The sequence below is a fragment of the Epinephelus fuscoguttatus genome, linkage group LG17, assembly GCF_011397635.1.
Source record: "Epinephelus fuscoguttatus linkage group LG17, E.fuscoguttatus.final_Chr_v1".
Classification (NCBI taxonomy): domain Eukaryota; kingdom Metazoa; phylum Chordata; class Actinopteri; order Perciformes; family Serranidae; genus Epinephelus; species Epinephelus fuscoguttatus.
This window is the reverse complement of record NC_064768.1, coordinates 32,215,333-32,237,102: the sequence shown is the minus strand read 5'-3', so window position 1 is coordinate 32,237,102 and position 21,770 is coordinate 32,215,333. Positions and strand designations below refer to the sequence as shown.

General features: G+C 42.6%; 1 protein-coding gene across 1 annotated transcript in view; it reads left to right on the top strand.

Annotated features, from left to right (window-relative positions):
* Positions 1-21,710, top strand: part of gatad2b (GATA zinc finger domain containing 2B) — a 51,399-nt gene extending 29,689 nt beyond the window's left edge. Inside the window, exons 2-11 of the mRNA XM_049602288.1 lie at positions 965-1,345; positions 4,721-4,850; positions 5,243-5,374; positions 7,072-7,200; positions 9,552-9,722; positions 10,872-11,241; positions 11,355-11,557; positions 12,058-12,168; positions 12,549-12,759; positions 14,091-21,710. Of these exons, the coding sequence (XP_049458245.1) occupies positions 966-1,345; positions 4,721-4,850; positions 5,243-5,374; positions 7,072-7,200; positions 9,552-9,722; positions 10,872-11,241; positions 11,355-11,557; positions 12,058-12,168; positions 12,549-12,759; positions 14,091-14,227 (1,974 nt within the window). The 5' untranslated portion in view covers position 965 and the 3' untranslated portion in view covers positions 14,228-21,710. The remainder of the gene's footprint in view (positions 1-964; positions 1,346-4,720; positions 4,851-5,242; positions 5,375-7,071; positions 7,201-9,551; positions 9,723-10,871; positions 11,242-11,354; positions 11,558-12,057; positions 12,169-12,548; positions 12,760-14,090) is intronic.
* The last annotated feature ends 60 nt before the right edge of the window (positions 21,711-21,770 follow it).

Below are 21,770 nucleotides of genomic sequence, written 5' to 3'. Positions count from 1 at the left end.
CATAAGACTTGGCTTGTTGTTGTCCTTAAAGTCCTCCTTGCTGGTATGAATCACACACACACACACACACACACACACACACACACACACACACACACACAGAGGCATCAAACATTTCACAAATGTATTTGTCACCATCAAGTACAGAGATCCAAGCTATTCTTAGCCTACTGTGTTTAACCCACTTCCATCTGAATGAGCTTACAATCAGCTGCTCATATTGTCTTATTATTTATTTATCCCCATTGCATCCTGGCATTTCACTGCACTGATCCGCAGGTCAACTGGGTTACATTGGTTAGTTACAATACTTAAAGGAGCTGTGTGTTAGATTTAGTGGCATCTAGGGGTGATGTTGCAGTTTGCAACCAACTGAATACCCCTCCGCTCATCCTTCGCTTAGGGCCACCTACAGTGGCCTTGAGGTAAGGTAAAAACGCAAAAGGCCCTTTCTAGAGCCAGTGTTTGATTTGTCCATTTTGGACTACTGTAGAAACATAGCCGACTCCGTGGGAGACCTGGTCCCTATGTAGATATGATGGGCTCATTCTCACCTAAGGGAAATACAGTCAAATACAACCACATTGTCAAGTGCCTGTAGTTCCTGCTTTTTCCTATTAATAGGAAATATATTTCTTGTTTGTTTTTGTTAATATTCCTTGTTAGTGCTAATGCTTTTCCTTCAAGTGAAATCATGAGAAGTAAATGATTTCCTCCCCTGTCCAGTCACAGACCAGTGCTAATGTCGGGAGCACATTTTCAGTGTAGTGTTTCACTCAGTTGTTCACATGAAAAGTGACAGAAATAGGTATGTAAGTAGCCATTTGAAGCCATTCCACCATTCTTCAATCTGTATACCAGTGTATTTGGGTGTTTGACCTAAATCCAGGTGGGGCGTTAGACATCCTGATAGCTGATGTTTGATGTGGCTCTGCTAACCCCTCTTTCCTCTCCTGTCTCACAGGATGGAGCGGATGTCTGAGGAGGCGCTGAGGCTCAACCTGCTGAAGCGAGGCCTGGAGTCACCTAGTGAGCGAGAGGAGGCGCTGGCCAAGCGCCTCAAAATGGAGGGACACGAGGCCATGGAGCGCCTCAAGATGCTAGCACTACTTAAACGCAAGGACCTAGCTGACCTAGCAGCCCTGGAGGTTGCAGGGCCCCTGGGAGACGGGAAGGGGCCCGGAGCCAGCAGCCTCCACCACCAGAGCCTAATGGGTGCTGCTTATGAGGAGAAGCTGAATGGGAGTATGAGGCTGGGAGGCCATGGCAGCCATATTGGAGCCAGTAAGAATGGGAAGGAAAACATCCTGGATGAGCCGGTGGATATGAGCGCTGGAAGAAGATGGTGAGAACAAAGTCTGTTTACACATAAAAACCACAGTGGAGTACTACTGACCTCTGAACACTGACCTGTACAGAGAGGAAAGCAGATATTATGACTTGTCGTAGTGGGAAAAGTACCAGGTGTTACTCATAAAAAAGTATGATGGCTCTGTTCTATTTAATTCTCCCTTGACAGTGAGCCAGCATGAACAATACCAGGACCCTGAAAGCCATCATTCATTTGATTGTTTCCACCTGTGGCAACATGTGTTACGTTGAAATGAGTCCCCCTTTACCTGAAACATTACAAACCAGTGATTAGAGACTGCTGGTTGGTTGGCTACCCCTGATATAAGGTGTCTTAAACACATTGGGCATTTTGTGGCTGTGCTAAGACCAGCAAAACAGCTCCTAAAAATGTGGTATTTTCTTGACTTGGAAAGTCACTTATATTTTCGTGCCCTGCTCATGTGTTTCTCGATTACATCCCATACACACAGCACCATGCTAACTCAGTCTCCAGTTTGCAGTGGTTTGATGTTTCCTCCTCTTAAATATCCACCTGCAGGAAGTAGTGAAGGCTTAATAATAAGTCACCATTAGGGGTGTAAATCATCAGTATCATCATGATACGATATTACACTGAGAAACAGCTTAATTTTGTAGTTTGGCCGACTGACAGATCTTAATTAGGTACAAATCAAATAATTTGCCAGTGAGAGTTTTCTTCTCAGTCCGTGGCTACTGCAGGCTAAACCTTTCACATCTCACAACTTGGTAGTTATTTTGCTCCTCATTACTGTTAATATGAAAACCTGATCTAAAATATATTTTTGCTAACAAAAGCTCTGACAGTTATTGTGTTGATATGGAGTTGTGGGGCTGGCCTTGGCGCTGCAGAGAGGATCTGATGTTGTCTCTCACAATAGCTCAGAATTATCAGAAGACTTTGGGGTTGAATCTCATTCTGCTCTCTTTACCACTGACATGCTTTCATTTTATAAGCTAATACCAGTTCAACTGAGAGACGTATTCACTTTTGTATACTTGATTGTGTATCACAAACCACAATGTGCCCCAAGGGGCTTTACAGTTTGTACAATACCCTCTGTCCTTAAACCCTCTGATAAGGTTAAACCCCCCAAAAAATCCTTTAGCGAGGAAAAAATGGAAGAAACCTCAGAAATAGCAGCAGAGGTGCGATCTCTCTCCCTGGACAGACAATGTGCAATAGATGTTGTGTGCAGAGTAGTCAACATATTAAAATTGCAGTGTAGACAATGAGGATGACAAAATAATAGATGGATTGTAAACATAGACATGGATGCCCAGAGAAGCCTGAGTGAAGAGGAGAGAGAGAAAGAGAGCTGTGACACAGACAAGTAGAGGGTAGGAGAGACACAGTGGTTTCAGAGAGTTTACAGTATTCTTATCTGCAGGACTAATTCAGACTGTAAGTACTGGGCTTAAAGAGTCAGTTCACCTGAACTACAGCTGCCAACCATATCACCACCCAGAAGGAAGTGTGCATCTACTCATAGACGAGAGGCTCATGCTTGTGACAGCATGAGATGTAAACATTAAAGGCATCCTCGTTGGCTGAGCTGTAATGCTAGCTAGCTCAAGCAGTAGATACATGCTTCCTTATGCGCAGTGATGCAACGGGCAGGTGTAGTTTGGTAGAGAGAAAATAGTTCCTACATGAAACTGCTCACAACAGGATCTGTGTATTATCTTGGGTAACCTGGTCATGGTTTCTGGAAAGAGACATTTCTGTTAAGTTTTTAAAATCTATGTTTTGGTGCTCTGAGCAACTCAAGCTGAGCTATCTAGTTCCATTATATGTGAGAGAAGGTAGACAGCTATGCAGCAGATATCTCTATCACTCAGCAACTCACACCAAAACAATCTAGACTGATATATAGCACTACATGTGAAAAGGAAAAAACCCACCAGAAGGGTAATAGTCACAGTTACAAGCCTGACGTAATCACAAAATAAACAACTAACCAAAAGTTAAGCCAAAAAGGTGAGTTTTAACTTTGGATTTAAAGGCCTCAGTAGAGTCAGATCTCTGATATGAGCAGAGAAGTTACTGAAGAGAAAGGGGTGTTAAAGATTTAATTAAAAATCGAATTATTTCACTTCAAGTTCTTCAAGATCAAAAACAGAAATCTATGAATATATTTAGAGCCTTTGCTTTGGCTCTTCCCATTGAGCTCAGGTGCACAGTGTTAGCTTTGATTATCTTTGAGACTTCTCTACAACTTGATTCGAGTCCACCAGTGGCATCCTCGATACATTGGATGTGATTTCAAAAATCACACACCTGTGTTTGTAAGGTCCCGCTGTTCACTGTTGTGGTGACACCAAAAAACCAAGCAGCTCTCTGCAGACCTCCATGATAAAACTGTGTGAAACTGTGTGGAGGTGCAGATCTGGGTGAGGGTATGAAATCACAAAAAGGCTTTACTGTTCCCAGGAGCACAGTGGGTTCCATCATAATGACACAGAAGAAGTCTGGAACCACCTACCTAGAGCTGAATGTACCCCGAAACTCAGTAACCTGGGCAGAAGCACCTCAGTCAGGGAGGTGACCAAGTACCCAGAGCACTCTGTAACATACCCATGCAAGTGGCTAATCAGGCCACTCCTGAGTTAAGGACACGTGACAGAAAACATCTGTGGAGAGACATAAAGATGTCAGTACATAGTGTGATTGAGCCTGAGAGGATCTGCCAGGAAGAACAGCAGAAATGTCCCAAAGCCCGTGGAGACCTACCCTAAGACTTAAAGAGGCCTGAAGACTGAATATTGCAGTTCTTCATTGAGGCTATGTGAAGTTTCCACCCTTTCATTGGATGGATTTATTCCAGACGTCTGGTGCATCATTGACACATTTCTCTAAATTTACACAGACAGATCTGAGGTCTCGTGCAAAGACGTTTGTGTATGATCCATCCCAAAAGTTTACATGTGCTGAAATGACAAAAATAATCAGATCTATAAAAATGTGTGACCTCACGCTTGTGGTCAAATTTCCCTTTGAGAAGTAGCGATGTAACTCACAAAAGCCTGAGACGCTGATGGCTGTTAATGCAACAAACGGGATAAATAGCACTACAGGTAAGAGTGGAAATATTTATTTAAGCCTTTGCACTGCATCAGTTTGCAGTGACCAGCTAGATTAAAGGGCTTACTACACTGAAATGAAAAGAAAGGCTCAAAAAAGTTTAAGTCAGAGCTGCCCCAGCAGCCCTGCTAGCAGCTCCTAGAGGCTGTGGTGCTCCTCATATCCCACTCCTCCAATGTGGTGTGCACTGCCTGACAAACTGACTCCTAAGTCGGCCACTCAAAGCTTCATGTCCAGATTTGTTTTTCTTGTTTCCCCATGTAGTGATGCAGACCATGACAGACGAACTCCCTCTCCGGACGTCATCATCCTGTCAGACAACGAGGCATCCAGTCCCAGAACAACACCTCGCCCTGAGGAGCGCCTGCACCAGGCCAACTTGGACATGTTCAAGGTAATAAGGAACACACTGAACATATTGTAGAGCTGTTTGCAACTTGCGTGTCAGATACTGTCAAAATGAAATCTTTGCAGTCCTTGATTAATCAACATAATGAATGCATTAGCAAGAAATTAAAGCTATAGAGCAAAAACACAATTAGAAATTACGGTAGAAATGAAAAATAATTGTAGGGACTTATTAATAGCAGTCAGGCAAATATCTCATCACAGATAAATCATGACATACGTCATCAGAATAAAGGAGACATTTCTCTTAAGTTCTTATTTATTTGAAGGTGTATTTAGGGAGGCTGTTTAGCCCAGTGATGTGTAATTAGGTTGCCTTAAATTTGCCATCAGGATACCATGTGTCATTGTGATTTTCTGTGTGTGTGTGTGTTCCAGGGGAAGACAGGAGAAGAGCGGCAGCAGATGATCAAAGCTCTGAGAGAGGAGCTGCGTCTGGAGGAGGCCCGCCTGGTCCTCCTCAAGAAGCTCCGACAGAGTCAGATGCAGAAGGAGAATGTGGTGCAGAAGGTCAGTGCTGCTGATACCACACTTTTACACTGCTGGACACTCTGTGGTGGAATGTCATTAATTACATTTCACTCTAGTACTGTACTTAAAGCTCCAGTAGGAAACATTGTTTTGGTATAATTGAGTAAAAATTTTATAATATCCTGTAAGCATAATGTAAATCAGGTGGTCTAAGACAAACAATAGGTTTCTGCACCTCACCATGGCTCTGAGTTCAGCCTCTAAAGAATCAGTATCGTGCCGATGTGCATCAACCAATCAAAGGTCAGCTCAGACCACTGCTTTCCTATTGGCTGTTCTACTGCATATGCGCGTTCACGTGCCGCCGGCAGAAGGGGAGAGCAAGCGGCAATGGCGAACAGTGCACCAGGTAAAATAGCTATTCCAGCATTGGCGACAACTGCCTACACGGACGGCTAAACAACCCAAAAAAAGGAAGACAGAACTCAGTTCCCCGGAGCCCCGGAGGGAGGGGAAGGGTGAGGTGGGGCCAGGCCTGGCCGGGGGGCGCGAGGGTCAGCCGTGGGAGCAGAGCCGAGGGCTCTCCGCGGAGAGGGAGAGCCGAGCCGAGGGGGGTATGTGCGGGGCAGGCTGCTGCGTGGTGAGGGAGAGCCAAGGCTCGGGAGTATGTGCGGGGCTGCGAGGGAGGGATGGGGAGGGCTGCTGCAAGGTGAGGGAGAACCGAGAAATAGAACCAAGTAGGATAAAATATTCGCGTGCTTGTCTGGTAGGAGGGGCTCAGGGCAGAGACGAACGAAACCTAACTCAGATGAGACTCAAAAATCAACCGTTTTCAGGCTTTCTACCTACTGCAGCTTTAAGTACAATTGCATGCTATGAATTTATTTGTAATATCTATTTTATGCTACTTTCTACTTCTACTGTGCTGCATTTCAGAGGGAAATATCACACTTTGCAGTTTGATATTATCGATAAAAAATGTAACAAATAAATTATGGTGTATTATTGTAGATTAAAGAAATGCTTCACCCCCAAACTAATCATTTATATACCAGTTACTCTGTTTGTCTTGCATGCCTCCACGGTGAACAAAGAATCCGAAAATGGAGAAAATTCTTGATGAACTGCAGTAAATCGGTTCACATTTAACAGCAAAACTACTCTCACAATTCATGCAGTACGATCCATGTCTCGTTTGTCCAATCGTAATGCTCAGTACTTCCCAAACACATGCATTTTTTTTTTTACATCACGTAAAGTAACAGGCATAGGTGAGCCATGACAGAACTGGCTGATGAATGAGCTGAGAGGTGGGATTTCAATGGAATGCAAGAGCAGAGTTTAAATGCAAGTGCTTGCCCGCTATTTATCCAGACTTTTAATGCAGAAGTGTCTTTGATTTAAGTCATGGTAAGAATTTATGACACTATGAGTACTTACATTGATGCAGTGAGCATCTATATAGACAGAAATATTCTGTAGAGTGATTGCAGCATACCTTAGACAACACTATGGTGAGTTTTAAAAATTGTCAACAGCATTTGAAGCAAATATATGAGCTGTGTTAAATAGGCTAAACATGGCTCTTTTCAGATTGGCTGTTAAGGTCGAGCTGTAATTGGGTACTGTAATATGATTTAAAATGTATGTGAAGTAAAACCTCAAGGTTAAAAAAAAATGCTACTATAACAGGAATCGTGTTGCTGTGTTAATGCTCTGTTGATGACTGTGTGCAGGTTCCAGTGGTCCAGAACGCTGCATCCTCTGTGCAGCCTCCTCCCATGCACAGCTCTCCTGGTCTGGGGAAGCTGCCTGTGAGGCCGGGCCTGCACAACCCTGAGCCCCAGAACCTCCGCACTGCACAGGTCTGTGTGTGTGTGTGTGTGTGTGTGTGTGTGTGTTTGTGTGTTCTTTACATTTGATTCACTATTACATGTATACACCTCCAGAGAGTTAATGATTAATCCTGCCCACTACTTGAATAATATTATTAGTCCTGAGGGAATCAGGTGGGGCAAACACATCTTAATCTCAAATTAAAGGGCCACTCCACCAGTTGTACTCCGACAGGTCAGTTTACTGGTCATGGTTAATGCTACACCGTGAAACAGCTGTCTCATGTCCTCAGTGTCTGAGTCTGACAAAATACCTACAAGTAGATAACAGAGAACCTGCGACGTCTGGAGTTTGTGGTGTTTACCTGACAGGAAGGATCTAAGGAAAAGATGCTATCCCGTTGTGTCGTGAGGAACGTACCATCCAGTGCTTTTGAAACTCGACCCATACTAGATTTTATCCATTCTTTTTTTTTCAAAATCTGTCTCTAGTGATTCCCCCAAATGCAATTCTAAATCGCTGGGGATTTTTAACAGAACAAAAAGTCTTTCTTCAAGCTTGGTTTTGGGAGAGGGCTCTATTTCTGTCAGTCTCTTGACTATTTAACATCAAATTTGACTGTGCTTAGCCTTGTCTTAAATTTGACTCAAGTGGTCTTGAATACAACACTGAAATTCCATCTGGAGAAATCCAAACAGAAATTGAAACGCATATGCCTTTTCCAGAGGTGAATGTCTGTATCCTCCAAATCTCTCATCATCCAAGCTTTTTAGAATATTTGCTTTGGCCCTCTGTGAGTATGCAGAGACAAAAAATGTGCTATGTGAGGTCAAGGTAAAGGTTCAGGTTTAATTGGGATTAAGATGCTGTTTTTGACTGACATAAATACTGGGGTTATTTTAGAATGCTGTGAATGGTAGAAGGTCCCGCTCTGATTATAAGACAGCCTCCTGCTGGAAGCCTTTGTTCTTGCGTGACGTAGCCCTGCTCCTCCATTACATGTTGAGTTGGTGTTAAATATTCAGCAGATTTCTGTGGTTATGGATGTGTGTGTGTGTGTGTGTGTGTGTGTGTGTGTGTGTGTGTGTGTGTGTGTGTGTGTGTGTGTGATATTCCGCCTGGTTTGTTGTTGGTTTACTCACCAAGCAGCTGCTGCCCTCTGCTGCCCACACTGTGTATAGTATCTGTTGAAACACTGGATGTGTGTACATGAAGGGAGAGCTCCACCCTTAATATAGACTCTCATTAGACCTGGTTTGTGGTAAAACGTGTCAACATAAGTGCCTCATTTATTATGAAGAGATTTATACAGTGTTATACACTCAGTTGTTGGTGTACAAGGTCTGTCCCGCTCAAACTAATGCAGGCATATAACAGCCATGTAATAAATCCTCCCGTCATGATTGTATTGCACCGTACCGAAAGATGTTTGTAATATTTCGCCCACAAAATTTATATTAATGATGGTAGACTAAATATTAGAAACACTTCTTATACAAATGTTTAGCTTTATGTTTAGTTTATGTTTTGTGTGTCTAAGTAACGAATGGAAACAACGGTTTTTGAACTTGGTCCAGTATTGAACGAGACTGAAACAGACAGCACCGTAACCATCAGGGGCATGTTGGCAATGTGAATTTATGTCCACTAAAAGTGCTTGTTTTTGCCACTGACAGGCTCAGACTGTCATTTTAAGTGTCTGACAAGTTGTGGAAAGTATCCTTACAGCGATAGACCTTTTTGTTAAAGATTAAGATCCTTTTTGTTTAGCCAGAAACTGCCCTGACATCGCCATTGTTTTAGACACCAGACTTGGTTATTTCAACCAAACTAGAGTTAGTGATTTTTGGAATAGTGAGAAGACAAACCAAGATGGGTTATATGAGTTTCGTATTGTTTTTGTTGACTTTAAGTGAAGTGTTTTGGGGTGATAAATGTACTGTTATTTTAAATGGCGTCTGGTGGGTTTGGCAATAGTGATTTTTGGGCTGTTTCTGGTAAAATAAAAAGGATCTTATTCTTTAATAAAAAGCGGTATCTCTGCAGGATCCTTTTCATAAGCTATCAGACAATAGTAATAATAATCTGAGCCTGTCTGTGACAAAAATAAGCACCTTTAGTGGATGTTAATTGACGGTGTGATCATGCACAGAGCGGTTACAAAGCAGTTTGTTTTGCTGCTGCCGGTTGCAGTGGCCTCACTTAATACTGGACCAATTTCAATTGGTCACTAAGACACAAAAACATAGGTATATGAGGTCCGTGTTAAAAAATCCCAAACTTACCCTTATATCAAACAAAAATGTTTAACTGCATAAAGTGTTTCCTTTACTTTGAGTATTTTCCTTTTATTTAACTTCTCTGTTTTTCCTCTCTGTAGGGTCATACAGTCATCAGGTCAGCAGCCAATGCCAACCTGCCGCCCATGCTGATGTCCCAGCGAGTGATAGCCCCCAACCCTGCCCAGCTGCAAGGCCAGAGGATCTCTTCTAAGCCTGGGATGTCTCGCTCCAGCTCAAGTAGCTTGGCCAATGCAGTCAGCTACCAGCAGGTATGGAGCCATACCAAGCCCAGCTAACTGCAGTGCATTCAGTAATGTCATAGACTGTGTTGACAGTGAAGTCAGCTTTTCTCTCTGTAGCTGTGCAGAAACCTCTTATTTAGAGATGATTTTTTCTGTTATTGTGATTTTATTTTTATGTAACAAAAATCAGTAACGCTTTAGCGAGTGGGAGAGAGCAGCGCATTCAGTTGAGGAGTATCCACAGTGAGCTTAACTTAAGGGGAAAAAGTTAGTCTGCGGTGAAACTGTTAACTGTCTTACTCATCGTAGTGAGCCTGAGTGAAACCAGAACTTTCAGACTCTGTTCCAGATGTATGAAAACCTGTTTTAAAATCACACTGACATTTGTAACAACTTAAATCACTAAAAATTTGAGCCCAGCAACATTCTTAACATAAAAAAGAATGTTGTTTATTTCATATTTCTGTTTTTAGCAGCATTTAACAAACACTAAAGATACAGGTTACATTACAGGTTCTTTGGGTGTTTAGACCTAATCCAAAACAGTCCATTCGAATGTAAAGACTTGACAGTTCCTGACAAAGACAGATCAAAATCAGTGTTGCATGTTGACTTATGATGTCACTTAATCCATTCTCTGAAAAGAGAGATCTAGCCCCAGTGGAACCTGAGTACACTCAGACTCTATCCCAGTAGACCGAATAATAAGGCCCAGTTCAAAATGAATTGAACTCGAGCAGACCCAAGAAAGAGGACACCAGCACTGGCAGCATCATGATGCTTACCCACGAGCAGAGCTGTCAAGAGTCTGTTCGGATCCACTTGTGTATTAGAGTTATTGACACACATGCAACAGGACCTGGCCTGAGTTCCCCAACTGGCTCTCACTTATTAGGAACCAAGTGGACCTTTGCAAACCTCTATCCAAAGACCACTGTTACTTAAACATCCCCAGCTCTATAGGCTGAGGCCAGTAAGTAGACAGGGAGCACTTTAAAGACAACTGCATTAAAAGCTGATGTGTAAATGATAACACATAAAGTAGCTCAGGACTTTGAAGGGCAGCAAAGGCAGCAAATGTTCTTTTATTCTGTGGCAGGTTGTGATATCAGTGCTCAAACCTTAAAAATGTGACTTTACTTTGCTAAGCAAAAGCGAATGTGTGTCTCCCTGCAGGCCAGCCAGCAGGTGGCAGCTTCCCAGCGCTCAGGCTCTAGTGCCATGTACATGAACCTGGCCCACATGCAAGCAGCAGCAGCAGCAGGGGCTGGCGGGGTGGCCGGTGGCCTGGGCGGAGCCTCGGCTGTCAGCCCATCCACCATGTCCAGCTCGGCTGGCGGAGGGGTGAGCTCCATGGCCGATCAGGCCAGTAGCCAGGCGGCGGCCAAGCTGGCCCTTAGGAAGCAGCTGGAGAAAACCCTGCTGGAGATCCCTCCACCCAAACCCCCCGCCCCACTCCTTCACTTCCTGCCCTCTGCCGCCAACAGCGAGTTCATCTACATGGTGGGCCTGGAGGAGGTGGTGCAGAGTGTGCTCGACAGTCAGGGTAAGCAGCCAACACTCAGAGGAGAGAAAACAGATCATTCTGTTTTAGTCTGACCTTAAACCCTGTAAAATCAAACTCATAGATAAAGTAAGCACCAAAATTCTTCTCTGTAGGTAAACTCAGAGGGACGCTGGCCCGCATGGAGCCTTTCTTCTGTGCCCAATGCAGAACCGACTTCACCCCCCACTGGAAGCAAGAGAAGAGCGGGCGAATTCTCTGTGAGCAGTGCATGACTTCCAATCAGAAGAAGGCTCTGAAGGCGGAGCACACCAACAGGCTGAAGAACGCCTTTGTGAAGGCCCTGCAGCAGGAGCAGGTCAGCACCATGTCCCTCTGCAACAGTTTGCTTATATACATATCAACATAAAGTTATATCACAACAACATCATTCTAATCTTGCCACCTACGTCTCAGAGAAATAATACGTCTTATTATTTAGTAAATGGTTTCTTTTGCTATGTCCTGTGGACATTTGCACCTTTTAAGGAATGGGTGAACTACACACTTTTTAACAGAGAGCAGCCACATAGGAGAATCACCTCTGAACTCAATGTACTTCAGTGAGAGGATGCAGGCAGAAAAGCACTGTGATCACACAGCACAATGTACTACATGCCTTCTCTGCCCAGGGCCTGACACTGACCTTTTTAGAGATGTTGTCAACCTGCCAAAACCTCCCAAACACTCATGTTAGGTTATCTGACCGGGTTTTCAGTACAGCTGCTTTCAAACAACTGTTGGCCACAAAGGCTAAATGGAATGGATGTATGTGAATGTGTGAATCAGTGTAAACTCCTAAATGTGCCACCATGACAGGAAATTGAACAGAGGCTTCAGCAGCAGGCGGCCCTCTCTCCCAGCTCGGCTCCTACTGGCCCCAACGCCTCCAAGACTGACACCATGATTCGACATCATGCACTCCGCCAGGTACACTGCAGCCTGCCATCTCACAGTCCGCCTTTGCTTGTGTAAAAGTATTTGTAAGTTTGTCTGCCTGTAGGTGTAGAATGATCTGTAACAAAAAGGCTTTGAAAAAAAAAGTGCTCAGGATTTTTTTGTGGTCATGTGAATGTCTCGTGTTCTGCAGTACGGCTACCACTAACAATTATATTTACTTTAGATAACGTGAAACAAAGAAATGGACTCTAACTAAGCGTGTTTTAAGCTGTAACCACCAAGTTTCTGGTATTTGTACTTGACAATTGACTAAATCCAGTAATGCATTGCATCTGCTAACCTACAAAGTGTAATTTGTGCACTGTGTGGCAGCAATGGTGAAGTTAATGGGATGTCTGTACTGTCCTCAGGCTCCCCAGCCTCAGGCCTCCCTGCAGCGAGGTCTGTCCAACTCAGCGCGAGGTGTCCTGTCCAACTTCGCCCAGGCCTCCCAGCTGTCAGTGGCCAGCAGCCTCATGGGAATGACTAGTGCCAAGCACTGTGGCAGCGGTGGAGGCAGCAGCAGCAGTAGCAGCAATAGACTGCAGCATGACAGCCGTCGCCAGATCTACAACATCCCAGGTATCTGCTGTACAGTGTCTGCTGTGTGTTTGGGTGCCTGAATCAACTCATGTTCATCAGGGATGTCTGACACATTGAAATAACAGCTGTAGATGCTCGATCTGGCAAGACTTGACTGAAATATTGAAGGTTGTGGTTCAAAACTATAAAGTTGATCATCTTAAATTATAGATATGATATGAATGAAAGATTTACTGAGAGAACGTGACACCTGAAATTGGCATGAATCAACTCAGTCCACTCTGACTGGACTGTGGTGCTACAGAGTGGAGCCTCTTCCCTCACAAATAATCTTTGACCAAATAGACGCTGGTTGAAGAGAGCACTTGAACCAGTGACAGCTGATATGATATGAACGAGAAGCTGCTATCTGAATGTTTTATACACTGGTCTTTGAGACTTTTTAGAGACAGAAGCTGTCTTTACACAGAGATCGTACTATAAAATCATGATGAAGTCGCTTCTTCATGCCACCTTTGCATTTTTACACAGAACCAAACAACGGCAGCATCATGCTGCTCCCATGTGTGGTTTTTAGACAGCATGTCGGCATCGCGGCCTCTTTATCAACAATAACAATGGCATAACATGGCAATAGCAATAGCAATTATTCACCATCTCTGTTACGTAGCAGCTGATCTTGTCCTCTGCTTGGAGGGTAAGGAGCTCCCAGACCTCATTGATGGGCATTTTTGGCCGCTGTTCCTCCACTTTGAGTAAGCCACTAGCTGCTGCCAGCTACTTGTTAAGTCTCCCTCAGTGGGTCACACGCATAACACATTGTCAAAACATCACACCCATGCAGCCTGTGATCTCATCCTGCTGGTTGTCCTGTCAGAGGCAAGACAAATCAGTCCCCTAACTCTACGATCGTACCTTTTGTTCAAAACAGTAAGGCAGCATAATGTTGCGGTATTCCTGCCTTGAACCGACAGTGTAAATGGGGTAAGAGTTAAGCATTTCGCCAACCTCTGTCTGTGCTCAAAGTCACTCATACCAGTGCAGTCAAACAAAGGCGTAGATTTGCATGTGGACAATAGGGACATATCCCTACCAATATTTTGGGAGGACAGAATTGTCCCTACCAATATCTGAGAGAAAAGAATATCCTCATACATGTACGAAAATACAGGACAAATCTGGTGTCATAGTGATCCGTTAAGGGACAGTGAATTTTATGTTTTTTATATGGGGTGATCACGTATTATGCCTGATCAAAAGTCATGGCTTTGGTGTAAATAAATATTTAAGATTTTATACTCCACAGCCTAAACTTTAAGTGTTGCCGGACCTTACAGTCTCCTCTTTATGTGTCTGTCTTGTTCCCACAGGGTTAAATATTGCCTATCTGAACCCAGCGGCAGTTGGACCCCATAAGAGCTCCAGCTTAGCAGACCGGCAGAGAGAGTACCTGTTGGACATGATCCCACCTCGATCCATATCGCAGTCCATCACCGGACAGAAATGAGCCCCGCCCAGCTCTCCTGCCCTCTGAAGCCACCCCCCGCCCCATCCTGCCCTCCTACCCCATACTGAAGCACTCCTAGATCGACCAACATCCCCACCCCACCCCCACCCCACCCCCCATCGCATGCAGTGCCTGTCCGTGTGCCTACCTTAAACCAACCCATGAAAACCCACGAAGTCGGACAAAGACACTAAACTGTCAGTGCATCTCAAATGTTGTTATTATAGTAAAAATCTTCTTCGTCAGCGTTGTTTAACAATTATAATTCCCATTATTATCGCTGTTGGTAGCACTATTATTATACCTGCAACTACCATTTTTGCTTCAGTTACGATTACTCATTATGCTTTTTTTCTTTTATAAGTGTTTGGTCCGTTTTTGTTTCTCTGCTGTCTCTCCTTTACCTTGGGCAGTGACGGTGAGTCATTGTAGGGCCACTTTAGGCCACGATCATATAGGATTTTTTTCTCCACTCAATTATAAAGCTTAGATGTGACTATTGCTAGTAACAGATCAACAGGGTGCATTCTGGTTGCTATGCAACATAAAGTTTAACAACTTTGAAGCTTTGTAAAAAGTGTTAGCTCGCTAACTTGGAGTAACAAAGTGGAAAATACTCAATAGGAACAAAAACAGGGGTGGGGGGGCATGAAAATGAAATTGAGACCAGAGCACCCACATTTGTGTTGTCTTGTCAAAAGGGCCAGTTTCAAGAGCTGTTTTCACACCAATATGCAGCTCCGACAACTTGGGTTTGGGGCAGCATCACCAATTTTGAGGAGACATCCTGCTACCATCAGAGCTAATCAACCGACATGACTAACAAAAGGTGCATATGTGTACAAAAGAGAATCCTATGTGATCAGATTTTGGAAAACCTTGTGCTTTTCTAGTCGGCTCCCACCATTTCAAAATCAAAGGTCATCACCAGTTTCTTCATTTCAGACGTCTGCCTCTCCTGCTACAGATTTGAACACTTACCAGATGGATGTAACTGTTAACTACAAACTGTAGTTGTACTAATCAGGACTAACAGACGAAACTACTGCACCTTCACTGGACCAACAGCCCATATAAACTTAAGCAAGGAGGGAGCTGACAGGCTGGAGGACATCGTCTACAAACTCACCCTGTATGAACGGGGGGATGATGGAGTCCACTCAGAGAGAAGCAAGTTGGTTTTCCCTCCTATCTCACTACCTGCCACCGACCCCTCCATGCCCCCCTAGATACCTTTGGTTATCCAGTATGCACAGACTGAACCCTTTTTACCCAGCAGCTCCTCTTGGCATCACATGCTCTTTGAGAAAGTGAAAAGAACTCAAATCTGAAGGTGGACGCACATTTTCTGCATCCAAACCACAGATTCTGTACCTAAAAACCTAGAAAAATCTGGGTTCCTTTTCTTGTTATATTTGGATTTTTAGATTGTTTTCTGATTGTTGACCCCTCCCACCCAACCTTCCCTTCTTTTTTTTTAGTTTATCTGTTAGTTTATTTGTTATTTTTTGCGGCGTCTCCTAATGAAATGGTGGCGTGCCTGAGAGGTATTAGCCCCCGGAGACGATAATAATCAACATAGCTAAAAACAGAAACTATTGAAATATCTGTATGGATAATGTATAGATACCTAGCTTCAGAGGGAGAAAAAAAAGGATGTGGATTATATCTTTTATGGGAGAGACATGGATCAATCATTGTGTGCATGCTCTGCACACAAGTTGCCTCACTCCAGAGGAGCACTTTGCATATTTCCAATTGGAAAAACATTTTTTTTAAAAGGAGGAAAAGAATGTTACAATTGAGAGTGGCTAAGGTCTGGATGCTGGCTGACAGCCCACCAGAGTGTTAGGGGAGATGTCCTGAGTATTGTGGATTGCATCAAGGTTTGTGTTTTAGGGATGATGAGTGGTTTGATCCTATTTTTACTTTGCCAGTGTTGATCTCTGTTAATGTTGGACCTCAAGTGTCGGTTTCCAAATCCCTGGTGCCCAGTGTGCTGGGGTTAGATGATTACTAGATAAGTAAATGTACCATCATCAAAACCCAGCCGTAAATTTAGCCTCCTTTTCAGTGCAGTGGGACACCATCAGCTGTCCAATTTGTCCATATGGATCTTCCTTCTCAGATATTAGCTAGTTGTGTGCAGCCACAGCTCTTCCCTGATCACAGCTACAGGAAACCTAAAAATGAGATTTGTTTTAATTTGCACATTTCATTCATTGAACCGTTCAATCTGTTCCATAAATATTTCATTTAAGCCGGGCTCAGGCTGCAGGAGTGTATGGCCGACTTATCCCCTGATTCACCTAGAGGAGAAATCGGATGTCAGGCCCAGATTATCTGGTAATGTGAGACGTTTAAATATACAGTTCCCAACTTCAATCATGGCTGATATTAAGGATTTAAAATCAGGGTGATGGTAGTTATGATTACGTCAGTACGCAGCTGCTGACAGTTTTCCCAAGCAACAGTAAACATTCTAGCTCCAAACATTAGTGAACACACTACTTTTGATATTAAAACTGACGTGAGGTGTTGCATTCATGCTCCCTCTGTCATGATAGTCTTTATTATATTCTCTATTATGTGATGCGCCATTGTTTTCTAATCTTGTAGCATGTTTGAGAGTAGAGAAGAACATCTGTGAAGTCTTATTTGCATGATACAACCTGATTTTAAAATTGGTTTTGAACGATTTTAAACTCCTCCAGTCTGAGCCCAGCTTTAGAGGCAGTTGTTTACTGGTTTACAGCTCAAACCTGCTAACATCAGGCTACATCTAGTTAACTTTATATAAATACATATAGACACACACACGACCCCAATGTGAAGTGTAAGAGCAACACTTAACTGGTTTCCTCAGGAGCGGTGGGCTCCAAATGTTGTCGTAGCTCAGGCATTTCAAGCAGTGTTCAGTCAATGTGCAGTATTACTCTCAGAACTTAAGTGACTCCTGACTGAAGGACACAGGCGCTGTAATGAAGTCAGTTTGTGTTTGAGATACAGGGTTCTGAACTGACCAACACATTTCAGTCTGAGTGGGAAACCTCAGCTTACTAAGGAGCCGTAGCAAATAGTCAACTGTCGTCTATGAAATCTCATGTCGGATTTGGATAAAACACAACACCGATCCATGTTAAACATCTTCCAGGCAGGAGCATGTAAATTGTTCATAGAGAATATCTAGATTGTTGTGTGGTGAAACAAAGTGGCACAGGTTCACCATTGACATGAGACCGACACTGTTGCAGAGGGTCGCAGGTGGCCAACACACATTCTGGCAGCCATGTTGGATTCCTTCACTTCTTGGGCAACAGCTTGTTACAGCTTCTGACAAAATGTTTATGTCTCAGTTTCTGTGCAGTTAATATGTGTGAATGAAACAGTCATGTTTACGTTGTGTTTGGATTTCTGATCACGTTTGGGTTACATCACACTCAGTTCATTCTGGACTCACACTCTTAAACTTTGAATCCTCTACACAACGTCGCAGACACTCACGTTCCAAAATTTCACTTTTGTCAGGTGCTTTGGTTTACATCCAAATATCTGCAAGACTAATGACATTCTCATCAGCTTCAGCTGTACTTTGTGTTAAGTTTTAATTCACAAATGGTAGCACGCTAACACGGTAAACATTATACCTGCTACCTACCTTGTTAACATTCATTTTGAGCATGTTCACATCCTGACATTGGCGTTAAGCTCAATGTACTGCTATGCTAAGTAAAGCCACACAGCTGGTGTGGCTGTAGTCTCTTATTCTTGTTAAAGCTCCTTCTGCTGAATGGCAAGCAATGCAAAAATGTAAGATAAAGCTAAATAGCAAGAGAAGCTACAGTGGCACTTAAAAACCTTTTCTAAAGTTTTTTTTTTAGAAGTAGCTAATAAGTTTAAGCTTCTTGCTAAAAACAAACCGGCAAAATAAACTATAGCACTTAATTTCAAAGACTGTGTGTCGGTAAGTGGCCAGTCTTGTTTCTTTGATTCGAGCAGAACTACTGTCTGCACAGTGGTAGAAGCTAGCAGTGGTAGCATCCATTTTGTTCAATGAGTCCACCAGCTAGTTAGCTAAGCTAGCTAACGAAGCCCCTCAATTTAATTTTTTTTTAGTGTTATTTTTCTCACAGACGGCTTCTGTCTTCAATCAGGCTAACACTGACACTGACACTGATGTTCTCTGTCCGTGTTCTAAATTCAGTTTCTATCAGCTCTTCAGATTGCTAGTAAAATGGAAACACTTGACGTTTTAACAGGGAAATCATTTTAACGACTGGGCAATGAAGTGTTTTCTTCACCCAATGCAGTAGCAGAATTCAGGGCTCAAAATACTTCTGTGTACATGCACTGGTGCATGTAACTTTTAAAAATACATGCACCATTTTTTTTTTTTTCCGTAAAGTTTTTTTTTTTTTTTTTTTTTTACCTGCACCAAGGTTTTATTTTACTTCACTATTTGGTGTCAGGACATTTTCAGTATGTCAGAATACCATTTGAGCTTTATGGTCAACCTAAGTTTATATTAATACTAATATGAAAACTTTAAAAAAAAATCATATTAGGACTTCTTCACAGATGTCACGGTGGTGTCTAATAAATTATCGCTGTGATGCTGACGCTCTAAGCACCAGTACTGTAACAGAACGAAAAGACATCAGAGCCCAAACAGGCCAGCTTGATCGGGTTATACATGGTGCAGCTTTTGCACTGTGCCACTCCGTCATGTCCATCTGTGCACTGTCAGCACGAGTATAAAAAAGCCTTCAGCGCCCTTTATTCAATCCGCAATGTCATCAATTATCAATTTGTTTTTCATTGTGTAGAAAAATGGCCCTGTGGCATCAGAGCAGGTGAAAAGTTTTAAAAGCATGAGGTTCATGGTCAATGCATGAGACTACGGTCTGTACCAAGCTACGTGCACTGGCGCATGTAAAGCTGACCATTACTTGCACAGCTCGACTTTTATGTGCACTTACATGCATATGCAAGTGGTATTTCGAGCTCTGAGAATGTGTAATAGTTGGACCCTTTTCTGAGAGACCAATGAGAGATAGCCTTTATGGGAAAAACAAATCGTTTGACCAATGCTAGTTTAGCACAAGCTAGCTTAAAAAGGGGACAGACTTCACTTCACAAGCTCCTCTTCTAAAGTCAAGACAATTTAGGACAAACCACGGCAATATAAACTCTAAATCTGCTCACCTTTACTAATGTTAATACAAACAGTCCTTTTAGATGATTCTGTAGCCATGACCATGTTTCACCTCTCCAGTGGATGTCCTTGATGGAGCTCTACACAGTTGAGAGTTTGGTGGTGTAACTGCACAGCCTCTGCACATCTTCTGTCATTTGTTTATGTGAATCTATGTCACTGTTACCCTCTGCATTGTTACAGTCCCCCCGTCCATATGTGCACAGTGGTTGGTGATGTTTATTCCAGCCCGACTGTCAGATGGATGTGTTCTGGTTCAGACCTGCACGTCAGAGCGATGTGATGATGAACAGCCCAGTGATGATGAAAGGCTTAGGCCAGGACTATGAAACTACCTACGATTAGATTCAGAGATGTTAGCTCAAGTTAACACTTGGAAAACAGCATTTTTGTTAATCCTATAAAAACATGGATCAATTATCACTTTGGTGGAACAGTTGAAATTGGATGTAGAGATATATTTTAATGAGTTTTTAATGTCTGGGATAAATTTTTACTGCCACTCACGATTTGATTTTAGCAATGTTTTTGTCATGCATCTCCTTTTGCTGCCAAGCTGAAGTTAAAGGAAAAAAAAAGCTCCTGTCTCTTGCTCTTTTGCAGATGCATCCACACACCTTTGTATTTGGACTGCAGATTCTTTCTTGAAATCTAAAAGATTTAAATTTGAAGTCATTCTTTTTCTGACGTCTCAATTGAGTTCTGTTTTCTTTCTATTGCAGTTTTAAAAAATAAACAAATGTATTGACTATGGAATAAATGACACGATATTTGCTAGGTTTGAAGTAATAATGACTTATTGTACATAAGCATTTTCTCCTCCCTTGTACTGAAAAAAGAAATTAAATGGTTGTATATTGTGTAGAAAAGCAAACAAAAAGCCATGAATATTGTGAAGCTTGTCATTTCGTTTTGTGATCACTGTGTATTATTGTGTAACAAATGTGCAAAATGTTTGGGATTCTTTTTTTTCCCCCCTCCCTCCTCTGCTTCTTGAAGCGGTCTCCCTGGATGCATTCGCTTTGGTTGGGGACTAGTTAAGAGTTTGCAGGAAGGTGCTCATTGGTTCAGACACACAGGGTCTGCAGTCTGGTTCACATTACACATCTGAACATTTCTTTTGTTTTCTCTCAGAGCATTGAAACTTGAAGTAACTTTGTTTCCTTTCCTGATCTTGCTCTAGATAAAAGCACTTTGAATGTTTCACATTGTGTGTCAGATTACATGGAGAGAATTGAGGGACCCTCCTGAACTAATGGTTTGATCCAGGGTCAGACTGATGTGCCAGTTTGGCCTCTCACCAAAGGACCAGACTGGTGTTTTTGCACGTTCATACACATCATGTCTATCCTACATTATTGCTGATTGTATGTCCACACATTCAGGCACATTGGCTTTCTATGAACCATTGAGTTGTGAAATTTGCTGGACTGGAGAGTTGGTGCTGACACATTTGTGCTACTCACAGTGTTGAAAGAAGACATTTAAAAACATGGTGTCTAGTGTCCCTGTTGCTCTGACGAACACACTGAAGACTGTTCTCATTCAGACTTTTCTCAGAAAGGAGTTCCAGCTGTTTACAGTGACGAAGGGTAACAGGGACATTCATTGTGAATGGTAAATTGTTGATATGATCCTAATGTGCATTTCAAGTGGGTTCCAGCTTTTCACCATGGTTTACATCATTTCTTGGAACTTTTGACATAAAAAGTCAATTTTATACAGAAGTTTGGCTCTAGATGTTCCATCCAGGTATTCACTATTACATCAGTGGAACCCTGGTTTTTGTTAAATGGCCACGTCTGCTGCTTGACCTCAGAAGAACTGACCCTGAATCAGTGATCACTTTTCCTGCCAACACCAGCATACAACACGTATGGTCCTCTACTGTTTGGCTTTATCTTCTATTAGTTGTCGTTGCTAATGCAGGGAAACGTTTAATTTTCAAAATTAGTTTGATCAATTTTCAGTTGACTTTTTGTATAATGTTGACAATGTTGAAATAAACATTTGGGGACGCGGAAACAGACAAAATCGACCGGAAACTAATCTAAAAGTCCTTTTTTTTGTTTTTGCTTACATCAATCCTGACCTTTTGCACATACTTGATATTTAACGGTCTTCAAAAAAGTAAAAGAAAATAATGCTGTTTGAATACTGCCAGTTGATTGACAATTATGCATTGATTGAAAAAATAAGCTAATTTTGGAGGAAATAACTTTGTAATATTTATCTCTTGCAAGCTATGTTTAATAAAGGTTGAAACAATTTGCTTCCAAGTGTGACTTCATTAAGCTTTTTGTATCAGGACTGTGAGATGGACTGTTC